This window comes from Thunnus thynnus, chromosome 1 (assembly GCF_963924715.1).
Source record: "Thunnus thynnus chromosome 1, fThuThy2.1, whole genome shotgun sequence".
Taxonomy (NCBI): domain Eukaryota; kingdom Metazoa; phylum Chordata; class Actinopteri; order Scombriformes; family Scombridae; genus Thunnus; species Thunnus thynnus.
The window spans coordinates 32996471-33011294 of NC_089517.1; the positions used below are offsets into that span (position 1 = coordinate 32996471).

The 14824-nt window shown below is 40.6% G+C and overlaps 1 protein-coding gene across 2 annotated transcripts in view; it reads right to left on the bottom strand.

Annotated features, from left to right (window-relative positions):
• itfg1 (integrin alpha FG-GAP repeat containing 1) overlaps window positions 1–14824 on the bottom strand; it is a 148507-nt gene that overhangs the window by 22182 nt on the left and 111501 nt on the right. For both annotated transcript variants that reach the window (XM_067596020.1, XM_067596011.1), the window contains exons 13-14: window positions 13241–13284; window positions 10913–10991 (exon numbers count right to left, since the gene is read on the bottom strand). In XM_067596020.1, coding sequence (XP_067452121.1) covers window positions 10913–10991; window positions 13241–13284 — 123 coding nt within the window. The remainder of the gene's footprint in view (window positions 1–10912; window positions 10992–13240; window positions 13285–14824) is intronic.

The following is a 14824-nucleotide window of genomic DNA, read 5'->3' on the forward strand; positions in this document are numbered from 1 at the left end:
CAAACTACAAGGCTAACATCTCCTTCTGCTGCTCAAAAGTCAAACCAGCTGCACAACTGCTGGAGCAGACACCAACACGGGCGCTGGCTCTGCCGTGGCTGGAGAAAACTCACTTTTCTGTAACACACCTTGTTCAAACAAAGATGACAAAACCTCATTTCTAATCTCCTCCTTAGGCTTTTCTCTGCCACAATAATGCCATAACGGTCAGCTATTTGCACAGACTGATCCTTTTTACAGCCACTTATAAATTCTGCCATAGGCGCATAAAAAAAACCCCAACAAGGAAGCCATAATTACAAATTACTGATACAGACAGTAACATGTTCACTGCAAGACATGCATTTGACAACCCCCAGCAATTTCCACCTAACTGCCTAACCACAACTTATTATAACTGGCCCCTAGTCTTCATGTGGTTTGTGGCAGGTATTTACGCACTGAAAACCAGCGGATTTGTAAAGTGACCTGCAAGTAGGCAACCCCGCAAAATCACGCGGATGTGCCCCTGAGACAGTTGTCTGAAAACAACTGACACTAACCATGTTGCTACAACACTACAAAAAAACCAAAACCAAAACAAACAAACAAACAAAAAAACCCCAAAAAAGGTACACAACAAAAAGGGGAAATGCCACTACAGCCTAATGGGGAAAACTCTGTATACAGCATATCAGGACAGTAAAACCTACCTTCTAAACAAAACACAGCAATCCGACACCAGGTCAGAAACCAAAACTTCCTGTAAAAAAACACATGATGTATCTCTCAAAAACCAGAAACCAGAGCAAAACCAGAGCTAAACTAAAGCAAAACCAAAGACCAAAACAGCGCTGACGACAAACACACAGCACAAAGCCAGCATGCAGCTGGACCAAATCATAATCACACCATGTGCCCAACTGCTACCTGGGGCACAAAACAGACTTTTTAAACAAACTAACCCTAATAGACGAGACCCCCTTTGTTATGACATGGCTCAAGTGGCCACAACAAAAGGGAGACACGCCACATCAAAGTTTAAACAAAAGCTATTTTATTAAACCCAAATTAAACCAAATTGAACCAAATTAAAGAATGAACTAAGTATATAAGGAATGGGGTGTGAATATCAGTAGCATCAGTGGTGTATGGTGAGCATGACTGTAAGATGTGAGCATGTGTGTGTTGTAAGGTACAACTAAGGCGACATAACTAAACCAAACCAGAACAGGTACCTGAAGGGAGAAACTGAAAGCTGCAAGCAGCAGCAGCAGCAAGAAGCAGTCAGAGGAGGGAGAGAGACTGCCACAGCTGTAGCCCAGACTTTAACAACCTGGCAACACTGTGGGCCTTCAGGTGTTGCCAGGTGCCCTAACAAACACGTGCAAAGACAGAGCAGACAAGTAAATCACAAGTCCAAACAAGGATGACACCAGGGGTCATCACATTGTTGATATTTCTTTTCTTTCTCCTACGTCTGATACTTGCAAACCAAGTTCTTGGAATCTGTTCTCTTGGCTCTCAGCAACACACCACATACTGTAATTTACAACAATGCTGTTGGTTTACATTTACAGTATCTATACAGCTGCCTTTGCTGGTATGCTTTGACATCTGTATGCTTGTCACTGAGCTGACATTCTGGGCTGAAAATAATTCTGAACCCTGCACGTGCACATGAAATGATTTTAGATGTAGCAGCGTGAAATCTGGAATTAGGATATGCTAATTACATTTTACCTTCAGTGGTTTGTGGTGCAAGTGTTTTTCTTGCCTGTTGAAATGAATTTTGATAGTCCTCACATTATTGTTCCTCTGTCAGTGAAATGACAGATAGGACATTGACTAGGATTTTGGGATGCAAAATTGACCTCCCTGTGGACATGAGAACAAAATAGAAAAAAACGCGAGAAACATTAAAGAGAGGAATACAGACAGAGAGAGTACATGGTTGCCTCTAAGGGAACTACATCATGTTAATGTGTGTGTGTCTGTCCTGCAAAGGTCTTATGACACATACAGTATCTCATGAAAAACCTCATCCTGTCCGGAGGTTTGACTATAGACATCTGGCCTTTGAAATAATAAAATTGTAACTAACAGAGGAATCGAAACATAAAACATGTAAAACAGTAAATGGGATAGTGAGATATACAATAATATCATAATTCCAGCGATTCTTCAAGGAAGGTAACGTGGTCATAAACATAATTGGCCTGCGGGAGACACACACATGCACACATACTCTCTCTCTCTCTCTCTCTCTCTCACTCCCCAGGGCTTCAAAACTGAAAGAAAAAAATGTTTTCAGAGAAATTCCTAGTGCCTGTCGCTATAGAAACCATTAGCTCCCCTGATGGTGATAAAAGGAGCAAATTGCAGAGATGGAGGGTGGAGCCATCAGGGATAGATAGTGCACATGCACACACACGCACACAGTCCGCCCTGCCTGGAGAGCCCCCTTCAGAGCCCATACAATGGTGTCAAGATCTGGACAATGATTTGTGAGGGAAGATTTGTGTGAATGTGTATGTGAGAATGTACGTGTGTGTGTGTGTGTGTGTGTGTGTGTGTGTGTGTGTGTGTGTGTGTGGTGACACACTGAGGGACCCAGAGGGCTTTATAGTTGTTTTGTCCTTCTCACCATGCAGCTCTGCACTGCCTCTCAAACACTACAGCACCGAACCATGTTGACACTTGGGCCCAGATGACGACCAAAATTACACTATGTGTGTGTGTGTGTGTGTGTGAGAGAGAGAGAGAGAGAGAGAGAGGGAGAGAGTATATTGACCTAAAGACATCTGTCACCACCCTAGTTGGCCCTTCTTAAAAACCAAATAGAGATAGCAGATTTTGTGTCCTTAGTCAATAAAGTATGTGTCCTTTCAGTGGTGTTATACTAAGAGCTCATAGTAAAAATGAACTTAAGTTTTCAAATCTGCTCCAGAGACAACACAACAGAAATTACAAAGCAATAGGAGAGTAAGTGAGTCAAAGGGGGAAAAACACACAAAAAAAGTCAGATTAAAGATTAAAACTAAATTAAATGTTTCAAATGTGCAAGTTCAGAATTTTTTGTAAAATCATTTAAAAGAGCATATTGTAAACCTGATCTCTTGAGTTTTATTAGAGAACATTTAGAGCATACTGAACTGTACACTTGCTCATATAAGAGCATGAGCATATGTCTTTGTGCATTTTCCCAGAACAGAAGCATTCATAAATACTTCTACTTCAAGAAACCAACACAAACAAGGAAGCGAGTTCCACAAAACACTTGCAATGATATCTGGGTATTGCAAGAACAGTAGAAAGAGTAATACCTTGACAATAAGCAGACAAAAAGTTTTCGGAGCCATTAAGGATGGTAATATTCAAGATTGACAAAAAACGTTGGTAAAAAATTGCTTCATTAAGTTAAGCTTATCATCAGAGATTTTCACAATGATAAAACACACAGCTGCAGATACCAGCACTGGTACTCAAACATCAGTCAGCATAAAAAAAAGAAGAAGAAGAAAAAAAAAGACAAACTGTTGGCGGCAGCCTCTTTACAAGTTCCTCATCCACCAAAGGAATAGAGGAGGATGAATCGTAGGCCAAAGTTACAGCTAGATACGTTTTAAGTTCTTATGATTCATTTTAATGTCTGTGATAAGATTTACACTGGATAAACTGGGGAATAAGGTATATCATACTATCAAGACACAAACAAGCATTTCACTCAGTAGACCCAAGGATGTTTAGAGACAGAGAGATCAACAGACAGGCAGCCAACAACGATGACAAGTTACTAAACAGTCTCTTTACAATTTATGGTATCTATATAAATTGGCTGCAGAGGAGAGAGATTACAGGGCCAGAAGTGAAAGAGGAAAGAGGCAGATAAGAGTGAGAGGAGGATTGGAGGAGGGATGCGGAGGAGAAAAAAAAAAGAGTGAAAAACAAGAAGAGAAAAAGCATGGTAAGCCTGATCAATAGTAATTCTCCCTCTCTCCGTGGAGGGTTATCTCTCCACTCATTTTTTTCCCCTTCCACTCCAATATTTCCTTCTCCTCTCCCTTTCCTCTGTTCTGATCTCTGTGCACTTCACCTCCCATCTCCTATTTTTCTCTTTTGTTCCACCCTCATTTTCTCTCGTCTCCTTTTCTCTCTGAAACTCCCTATGCTTTCAGCTCTGTCCTCTGCACCCTCTCATTTTCTCCCCTTCCAACCTTTTTTTTCATTTCTCTCATCCACCTACTCTATTCTCTTACTCCCATATCCTGTATTCTCCCTGTGTGTTTCAAGCCTATCTTCCATATACAGTGCAGTAAAACGGTTTGAGAAAAGGGTAAAGCCTCTCTGTTGACCGGATGAAGTTTCTTCGAACCGGGGTGTACTGTGGCGGAGATCAGCATGACGTCAAGTGCAATAGGCTGGCTTTTATGAAACAGCTTGAGGCATCAGCATGATGCAGCAAAAAGTAACATGATTGGCTTCAGGTGAATATGGAGGTCAACACAATTCAGCGCTCACCTGATTTTCCGTTTGAATTCGCATACGAGTTGTTCTGGATCTCCTAAATGTCTGAAATGTTAAGATATGATAAATATGCTCGTGGATTAGGTGCTACAGGGGAACATGTTTTTTAAAGGTTGTGTATGGATGTACAATGTGTGTGTGTGCTGTGTGAGTGAGGCGTTGCTAATCCGCTGAACTCATTAGCCTAATTGGACAGTCTGCAGAGAGCTCCACATTGATCTGGGCCTGTTATGATTCTCCTCCCAGTGAGCACTCACTTTTTTCTGCCTCCCTCTTCCAGTCACTGCTCTCTCAGATGTCCTCCCTCTCTTCCTTCCTTCTCTGTTCTCTATCTGTGCGCAATAATCTTTGGCACCGCAGACACACTCAGCCCGTCTGGACACCTCAAACTGCCCAGAGTTGTTACCATTCTCTCTTTATGCGTGTTAGCTTTACAACGTTATTCATTCTTTTTCAATTTGCAGTCTAGTGGTACTAAAAGCCAAAAATGTTGGCTTCAAAGAAGCTAATGTAATGATGGGATGTTGGCACTGACAATAGCTGGATTTCATCTAAGTATATGAAGAAAATTATGTATTAAATTAAAATAAACTCACTGGAAATGGTGTACTTTGACAAACTACACTTTATTTCTTGAAAGACAACATCTTATAACCTGCAAAAAATGAAATTCTGACAGTCTGAATGCATCGTTTCACCTCACTGCACCACAACTGACAAATTTATGAATGGCTTTCAATACTATGAAATACTTTTTCCTGTTGTGATACTGTGGCCATTAGCTGGTAAATTAGAATATAAACTAATACATTTGTTTGTCTTCAAGTGGCAGTTCAGTTGAAATAGAAAAAGCTGATGCAACTCATAACCAAATAACCGCTGCAATTTGGAAGCAGAGAGCATCAATGAGCAGTAAAATATGTTTGGCAAAACTGGTGGGCAAATTAGACCTGCATATTGAATTTGGTGATATTTGGACAATATCTTGTTGAACCAAAAAATGTTCCCAAAATGACAAAACATTAGTGTAAGTCATACAGTAAAAATTTGAAGATACAATAAATAATTATTGCTATTCAGCCTCATGCAATCATTTGGTGCCTTTGATGCCCCATTAAATTGTTTTCATTTATTTTTGTGATTTTCTTTTATTTTTATGCTATTATGATGTTGGATGTCTATGTTAAACATGGTCAAAGGTCCAAATCTGAGGTGAACGTGTAAAAATGCTGTTTCCATTTCAAGTAAAGAATGAGAAAAAGAAGTGAAATGCTGCTACTACTGTTCGTTTATGTAGACTCCCAAGCTGCCAGAAGTCGGCCGGGAGATAAAGATAAATTAGTTTTTTGAATTGTAAATCATGCAAAGATATACCGGTATATATTCCCAGAATATAAATATAGACCTGGAAATGTGCTTGATACGTCCCCTTTAAAAAATGCAAGATGCTGTCTCTGGTTTCAAGATTCATACCAACTTTGACCTGAGAAAATTCCTTCTTTGAGCTAAAAAAAGTATTAAATTACACAATAAATGAGGTTATTACTCTGCTTTGTCACCACTACTGTGGCATTCAAGGCAGTGATAAAAAATCAATAGCCTTACTTGTCCTTTTGATTGTTAACTATAACCTTACTATTGCCACTGAACATTACATGTTACTTCCCAACGCTGTTCCCAAGCTGTCTAAAGATAAATGGTTCTGGATGAGTGTGTGTGAGCTGGGACACGAGAGGGAAACACACTGCGGTGTTTTTCCTGCTCAGCGTCTCTGCTGAGTGTCCATAGCTTGATAGAGAGAGAGAGAGAGAGAGAGAGAGAGAGAGAGAGAGAGAGAGAGAGAGAGAGAGAGAGAGAGAGAGAGAGAGACAGGAATAAAAAGGGCAGTTAATGAATAACTTCAACTATTCATCTCCAACACCCCACCTGTCTCCCTCTGCCTCTCTCTCTGTCTCAGCAGGAGTTAGTTGATAATGAGGTGTGCTGTTGTCAGAATCACAGCCCATGCTCATCCATCCAAGCTGCTTAGTAAGGGGCACAGCACACCACTGTCTGCTATGTATGTACACACATACACATACACATACACAAGGTCATGAAGAGACAGATGTCAGGGTACGCATGTGTGTGCTCACACACATGAAGACACACAGACTGAGGAATATGTGCGAGTTTGCGTACACGAATACATGTGTAGGCATGTACTGTGTATGTGTGTGTGCGTGTGTCTCAAGTATGTCACCAGACTACGATGACTCTACTTCTGCTCCTCCCCTCTTCATCCAAACCAGCTGCTGATCTCCTCTGACCCACTTCCTTCCTTTTAACCATTCTCCTCTCTTTCTGTTATTTCCATTCTAAATCATTTAATTGCTTTTTCCTTTTTTCTCTCCTTTCCTTCCTTCTTCCTCTTTTCTTACAGTAACTCCATTCATACACTGTGCCTGCTTGGTCCTTGCCTCCATCTCTCAGCATATTACAATCTCTCCTTTCCTCTCTACTCTTTCTCCCTTTCAGGAGGGTGAAGGGTAAGTGAAGATCGTTGGGCCCCAGTGGAGAGGCCCAGACATCGTGGGTGTGTGTGTGTGTGTGTGTGTGTGTGTGTGTATGTGAGTAAGTGTGTTTATGTGTGCCCCATCATTGCTCATCTCTGGCAGTCTCGCTAGCTGTTCCCCGAGCTACAAGCTACAGAATAAATACACTTTAAATCACCACACATACACACACACACACACACACACACACACACACACATAATGCACACACAGGCAGCCTGCTCCCTGGCAGCACTTTGCTGCTGTTAAATGAGGGGTCTAGGGAGTTGTGCCGGCAAAGCCTTTGGCTACTCTCGCTCTCCCTCCTCTCTCCTCTCACTCCAGTCAAACACACACTGGAAAAATAAGCCAGAGTCATGACGGACAGACTGTAATATGCCAGGATATTCTAATGTTAACTAAATGGGATTCTGCTTATTGAACATACAAAACCAGGAACATAAAGACGCTGTCTCGGGATCCAGAGACTTTTTCCAAGAGGAGATATAGTGGCTGAGTGGACAGAATGTCAAGACCACCTGGTCTTCACATGAACTAGACCATTGAACTGGATCCAGGGGAAAGGCAGGATCCTATCATCAAAAGATGAAGCTGTTGTCTTCTTTTGTCTTCTCTTAGAGTTACAAGATATATGGATGACCTGTGCCAAAGGTCCACAGGAACAGGACTTCACAGTTACATGAGTCTTGAACCCCACTAGTGTTCCCCATCCTGCTTTATTTCACCTCTTAAAAAGGCCCAGGTCTTTTCCATTTTTGTGAAAAATCAGTTGAGCAAGTCACCAGTAATTTGGTTTCCAGACCAACACATCCACCTTTAATGAAACAGTCTGTTTGGGATTCATAACATAACTGTTGTATTATTTATGATTCACTGATTAGCCCAGCCCTTTTCCCTTGACACACCATATCTAAACACCATATCTATCAGTACACATACCTGATTCACTTACTTGATTGAGAGATACTGAATATTAAGAGATTAAGATGATTTTGATTATCTATTAATCTACATTACCAGTCAAAACTTTGGACACACCTTCCCGTTCCCTTGAATCAGAAAGTGTGTCCAAACTTTTGACTAGTACTGTATAGTACAAAATTTTAAAAAATATTCCTCACAAATCAAGGTAACATCTTAAAATTACTTGTTTTGTATGAGTAACAGTCCAAAACCTCAAGATATTCCATTTACAATCATATAAAGCAGAGAAAAGCAGCTGATTCTCACATTTGAGAAACTGGAATGTGTAAATGTTGGGCATTTGTCCTTGAAAAACGAATTGACTGAGTCAACTAATCGTTTCAGCTCTATTGAATATCATTAATTTCTCATTTAAGTTAGTAAAACACTGAGGAGTACCACCTTTATGCTTTAACAGTACATCTCTAACTGAATAATCCTAAATTAAGACAATTTTTGTTCTCCATGATACCCAGTCCTAGTGAGTGAGAGAGGTAAAAATGAATATTTTACTGTTAATCCTATTAAAAAGGGTCAGTAGCAGTCAAGTATTTTTATTTCAGTGTAAACTAATTCCCTTTATAAATAACTGCTTATTTTGAACTGACAATATTTTCAGTAATAACCTTCATTTCTTTTAGTCAGGACTGGCTTTTGCAGGGTCTCGCTTTAGTATGAATATAAAACCGTCATCACCTCCGATTTCAGTGGAATTCTGTGTCCCTCTCCATCGTCTCTGCAGTGGGCGTGGGTTCAGGTGGTGATAGCCCCCACCCCCGCCTCCTCCTCTCTTTCCCCCGCTCTCCACTGTTGCTCTATATACCCATTTAACTGCATATTTTGAACCAGTGAAGTGTGTGGAAAGGGAATGAAACTGTGGGCTTTCGTCACCCTTTCTAGCCCTTTAAAACAACTAAAAACAGACCGGCCTGTGTTCATATTTTGTCCGCTCTGTGTTTTGAGCTTGGACACAGAGCGGCGAATTGAAATATCATCAAATTGAAATATCGGCAGCCATTGGAAGATTAGTTTTAGCACCGTTTTTTTTAGCCAGGAGCCTATAGCTGTCTAATGGTGGTGAAATAATAACGATGGTAGACTGTGGTCTGTCGAGTCATTCTTTAAAGATGTATATACTGAAACTGTGCCAACAAATAAATGAATCAGTGAAATCTGACAAAGTGGGATTATGCTGCACACAGACACACACACACACACACACACAGACTATATATATCTGTGACCCCAGGCTGTCAGTGCATCTTGTCCTCATCCAGCACTGTGTCCTTCCCACAATGTAACATCAACTAGGTTAACTGTAGCTAATACGGCACAGCACTGTTGTCCTCAATGCCTCATCTAATTTCTGATTCCATCCATCTATCTATTGCTCTCTACCTACAGTATGTATCTATCTATCTTTAGTAGGCTGTAGTCTCATGTGGTGCCGGGTTTCAGGAAATTCTCATCCTATGGTAACCCTGTCATTCTACAGGTTACAACAGAATAATCGATGCAGCTGAACTAACAAGGTTTTCAATTGACATCAAAAAAAGAAGTAGTCATAATTTACTATGTGAGAGACTGTCATCAATAGTGACTAAAACCTCCTACCTATGGTGTGATGCCTTGTGTATTCCTAAAAGCACAGAACACAGCCAGATGTTGACAGTACTGCTTAACAACAACAACAGAAGGAGCCCTTTGTGAATACATGAAGTGGAGCTGCTTGAGATTGAAAATTCATGAAAAAAAAACACGACACAAACACACACACACACACACACAGACACACACACACACACACACACACACACACACACACACACACACACACACACACACACACACAAGCAAGTCAACGAGCAACAGAAATCCACTTCCAGCACTCTGGATCAAACCTAACCTGTTTCATGGATAATCATCATCCTCATCCTCATCATCCCTGTGAATTTTGTCAATAAAAGTCCCAAATTTAAAGAGGACTACAGGTGATGCAGCGTGGAAAAACACATCTGCAAATCTTGTACGGCTTTTCAAATTATAACATAGAAACTGGTCCTTTCTAGAAAGAGATGTGCCTTGGGATTTAAAAAACACGAGGAAGCTACAGCTTATTGAGCTTTGCTGTGGAAGAGACGGCTCCATGTCTTTCTGTATTTTTCTGCAATAGCCTTGCAAAAACTATGAGGAGATTGTATCCCATAGAAAGTGCCTACAGGTCAATATTTGATTGATAGTGCTGAAAAACTTTTTAAGTGGAAAGTCATTTTCCTGTTTACAGCAATTCACAACCTATGGATTTGTAAGTGAAACCTGTTATAATCCAAACAGCTTTCATAGAAATATAGAAAAAACAAAGTAATTGAGCATCTAACAGGACCTGTAATAACCTCAAACCATTGATAGAAGAAGTGTGAACAAAGCAAAAAGTCCAGAAGCATCATGGGGCGAGGATTATAGCCTTATCAAACTGATTTATTCTCCTTTCAGTTACAGCAGTCTCTTGGAGGACCTTCTTTTTGCCTTTTTCTTTAGCTACCCTTTCTACTTCAGCCTTTGTCTTTGAGGTATAGAGGCTATTTTCTCATTTAAAAAAAAAAAAAGCTGGAAAATGAAATCAATATGTCCCTCGCTTTCTTCTCTATTTTCTCAAAATCCTCCAAGAGAAACCCTGTGGTGTTCTGCCAGACTAAGGACAGCTGTCATTGTGAGGAGGTTAAGTTATTAATAAACCTGACATCGATGTATAAATGCTCAGGCAGTGACATTTTCAAAAAAATAAATGTCTCTCTGGCTATTCTCTATCACTCAACTGGGTAGTTTAGCATTAGCAGTGAAAGCTAACATGGAAAGAGATAAAAAAAAAAGAAGAAGAAAGTACTGACCTGAGGCGTTTTTCAGGTAGCCATTGGAGTCCACTGTGGTGTACATGACATAGGGACCTGGTTGATTAACACCAAAAGGCTGCAAAAAAAAACATACATGCAAAGACAAGTTAAAGAAAGAAGTTTTTGTCCGTCAGCTGTCTGACAGGAAGGGCGAAAGAACACACAAGCAGACATGAAAGCAAGAGTGGGCAGAAAGACAGACAGGAATGTTGTCACCGCTGTGACCTTTAGCTGTTTTTCACTTTTATTTTCGCTAGATGACATAGAAAATGTCTGACGTAGCTGGCTTGAATCTGACAGAGCATAAATGAGTGTGACGGCTGTGTGTTTGTGCGTCTGTGTGGGCGGATGCGGAGTGCTGTCTTATCTCTTCATTATGAAAGGATGACAACTAATGAAGAGATCTGTCGCGCTCTCCCTCGCTTTACATCAGCTAATCATGAGCCTGTTACACATGCGAACGTACACAGTGCATAAGAGACTCGGGCCTTCATCTTGTGACACTCGGTGGTCAGGTGAGAGAGGAACCGACATGAGGTCAAAAAAAAACAGGAACAGAGAGAGAGAGAGAGAGAGATGAGAAAGCCACACAGGAGCAGACTAGTGGGCTGAGAGAAAGACAGAGCAAGAGAGGTGTGACTAAGAAGAAGAGGAGCGAGACAGTGAAATGAAAAGATAGAGGAGGTGATGGATGGGAGAGGAGAGGAGTAGGAACAGCCGCAAGCTCCACTCGTCTACTGCATTCATCATAGCTTTCAGTTAGACAACAAGCGGGTGGAAGAAGAGACGGACAGAAAAACCAAAACAACTCTTATACCAGCAGCTTCTTGTTGATGTCAAAGCTAATGTGCTTTGCAAAGGGCTTTCCGGTGGTGAGAGGTTGTATAAGGAGTGATGCTATTGGCCGCTTTATTTCTTCCTTGGTCCGTCTACACATGATCATCAAACATTTGCTCTTTGGGATAAATAATAGCAGATTAAAATCGAGCTGCTCCGTAAACTGGTGGCTTACACTTTACTCCAAAATACATTATGTTTTAAGAGCTTGTGGGATGTTTTTAATGCAAAACCTTATTCTGTAATGTAGTAGCTTTCAGTCCAAACGCACTGTAAGGAAATATAATTGCTTTATCTAATCGTGAAATGGAATAGTTTTGGGCCTTAATTGTGCTGATTTGATACTGGAAAATGTCCTTTAAAGCACCAATAGATTTATTTTATTGTTTTGAGTTTGTACATTATCTGCTTTTTTTCAAGAGTGTATGAATCTGACAAAAGTCAAATAAGCTAAATGTACTACTAAGGAGTTGATAACTTCTGAATCCATTTACCATCATTTACAAAACACACCTCATGCTTTAGTCAACTAAACTAATTCCAGAGGCAGAAACGGAGCTTAAGGGAGCACTGTGAAAGGCCGAACTTCAGCTTGTATGTAGAGTACTGATTAGCATCGTCTGGCCTTGTTATACCATCGCAAACATGAAGCCTTGGATACCTCATAAACATCCAGATTGAGAGTAGAGGGTCAATTTGGGATGAATACCTGCTGTTACAACATGATTAGCACAACCCAGCCTCAGCGGAGACCATCACTGTCAACATGTCCCTGAACAACAACAAGCAACAAGCAAAACACCAAAGTATATTTGCCAAGGACAGAAGGAGAGGACAGGAGGTCAAACACCTCGCGTCTTTTGCCCTTGTGTTCAAAAACTCTCACACTGGTTCATTCATTGGGAATGCAAAGAGAGCATGGAAGAACAAGAGTATGAAATACAGTACAGCAGGCCTACGGGTTCGTTATGTGGCGGTCTGTGACTTGTATGCATGAAGAAAGAAAGAAAGGAGGAGGGGTATGAGCAGGTGGAAATCAGGTGGTGGTTTATCGCATAAAAACAAACCATTTATTTTAGTGTTTTCCATTTGTTGTGCTGTTTTTCAAGCTGCGGGTAAAAGAAAGGTTCTTTTACATGTAAAGAGGTGTTCATACGGCCCTAGAGCTCCAAAACACATCACCCATTCAAATCCCCTTCCCTAATTTCCCGAATATAAAGTTGATCCTCCCCACATACGGTGTAGTTTGGACGGCAGTGATGATATTTCAGCCTATTTCTGTTTTTCTGCTGAAATATTGCTGTGTATAGTGGAAGATAAAGATGTATGCATGAAGAGATAAGTGCAACGGGAACAGACGGTACACCCAGACACCTGGTCAGACTGGTCAGTGGTCAAACAGATAAGAAATAATTTGACCTCACAACGATTTTTATGCTGTCATTAGAAAAATGGACAAACAAAGACAGACAAAGTCAGACTTCTTACCTTGACATCATCAGGACAGTCGTTGGAGCAGAGGCCGCTGAGCACTGAGAAAGACAGAGATGCCGGAGTTAGACATGTTATTCAGCATGTGTTATATGTCCAACACGATAACACAGTCTGCAGCGGGACAAGTGTCAACATCTGTGATGGTATACTGATGCTGAGCCCTAAGGGCCACTGCATCAACATGTATCAAACATCAAGAGAGTCAAACTCATTTCACACTGAGGAAGAAACTTTGCTCACACAAAGACTCGAACAAGCTCCGCTGTGGCTGACAGTCGAAACAAAAAAAAAAATCTAATTTATATTATGTTAAAAATGTTCCTCACATTCACAATATACTTCAAACAATTTAATTATCATTTTGGTGTGGCAGGTGAATGTGGACAAGACAGACAAGTAAAGGAGGGAGGAATAGAGGGAGGCTTATAAATAAATTGCCAGCAATGAGGAACATAAGAAATAAATGTGAAAACTATTAAACTGCGTGTGCATGTATACGTGCGTGCTAAGAGAGTATTTCACTTATTTGTGTGCAAGCTGAGCGAAGACAAAATTAGCTGAATTGCTAATCAGTCATTAAAGAAGTGACTTTATTAGCATACTGATTGGGTCCTGGGTTTAGGTTCCCTTGATTTGCCTGATGGAGTCACGCTGAAGCCCAATACTCTGTTAATAAGGTCTGTACCAACCAGCAGCCAAACTCAATACACCTGCTGAAAGAGAACATCACAGTGTCCCTGGATGAATGATGATGCCTTAATATTTGATGACCTCACTACAAACATACAGTGTATTGTACACATAGCCTTAATTACCAATAGGAACAAACATCCATCTAATATCCATGACGAACTGCACAATTTTCTCTGTTTATTCTTTTAAGTCTAAAATTAATTTTTGTCTGCCGGTCCACGTTCACCCTCGCTCCTCTGAGCAGCACACCATTAAGCCTAAACAAATGCTATCTATTAGGAAAAGCTTCAACATGGTGGGTCTAAAGGGCAATCTACACCCGACAGTGTTTGTCTCACAACAAATATGCTTCAGTTTCTACAAATGTGTCAAATCACACACATCACTGAGGGAAACTCGTGAAAACACACAACCTACTCTTTTTTTTCCCAACACTAGTGTATTTTTTTCTACTTGCACACCTTCTGAAGGACAGGGAGCCATTCCAATCACATAAATCTTCAACTTTCTCTATGATATAAACATAACAATTGGTCAAGACTTCCTGTTACAGGGTTTGTCAGTCCACCACTTTTGTCCAGACTGAAATATTTCAACAACTATTTGATGTATTTCTGTGACAATGAAACCTAATGACATTGGTGATCCCCTGACTTTTACTCTAGTGTGCTCTGGGCACTATGTGTTAAAAGGGCTATCTCTCCCACACCGTTTCTGCTGTACTGATTAAACCTACTCAAATTGGCACTTTAATATAGTATCCATTATTTTATTCAAATTGAAGCACAGAACCTGAAGAACAAAAACAAGAAGTGTCCATACACTTACAGGCTGTATGTGCACTACTTTTCCCAATAATGTCAGTCTCACTTGTAGCTCAGTGGA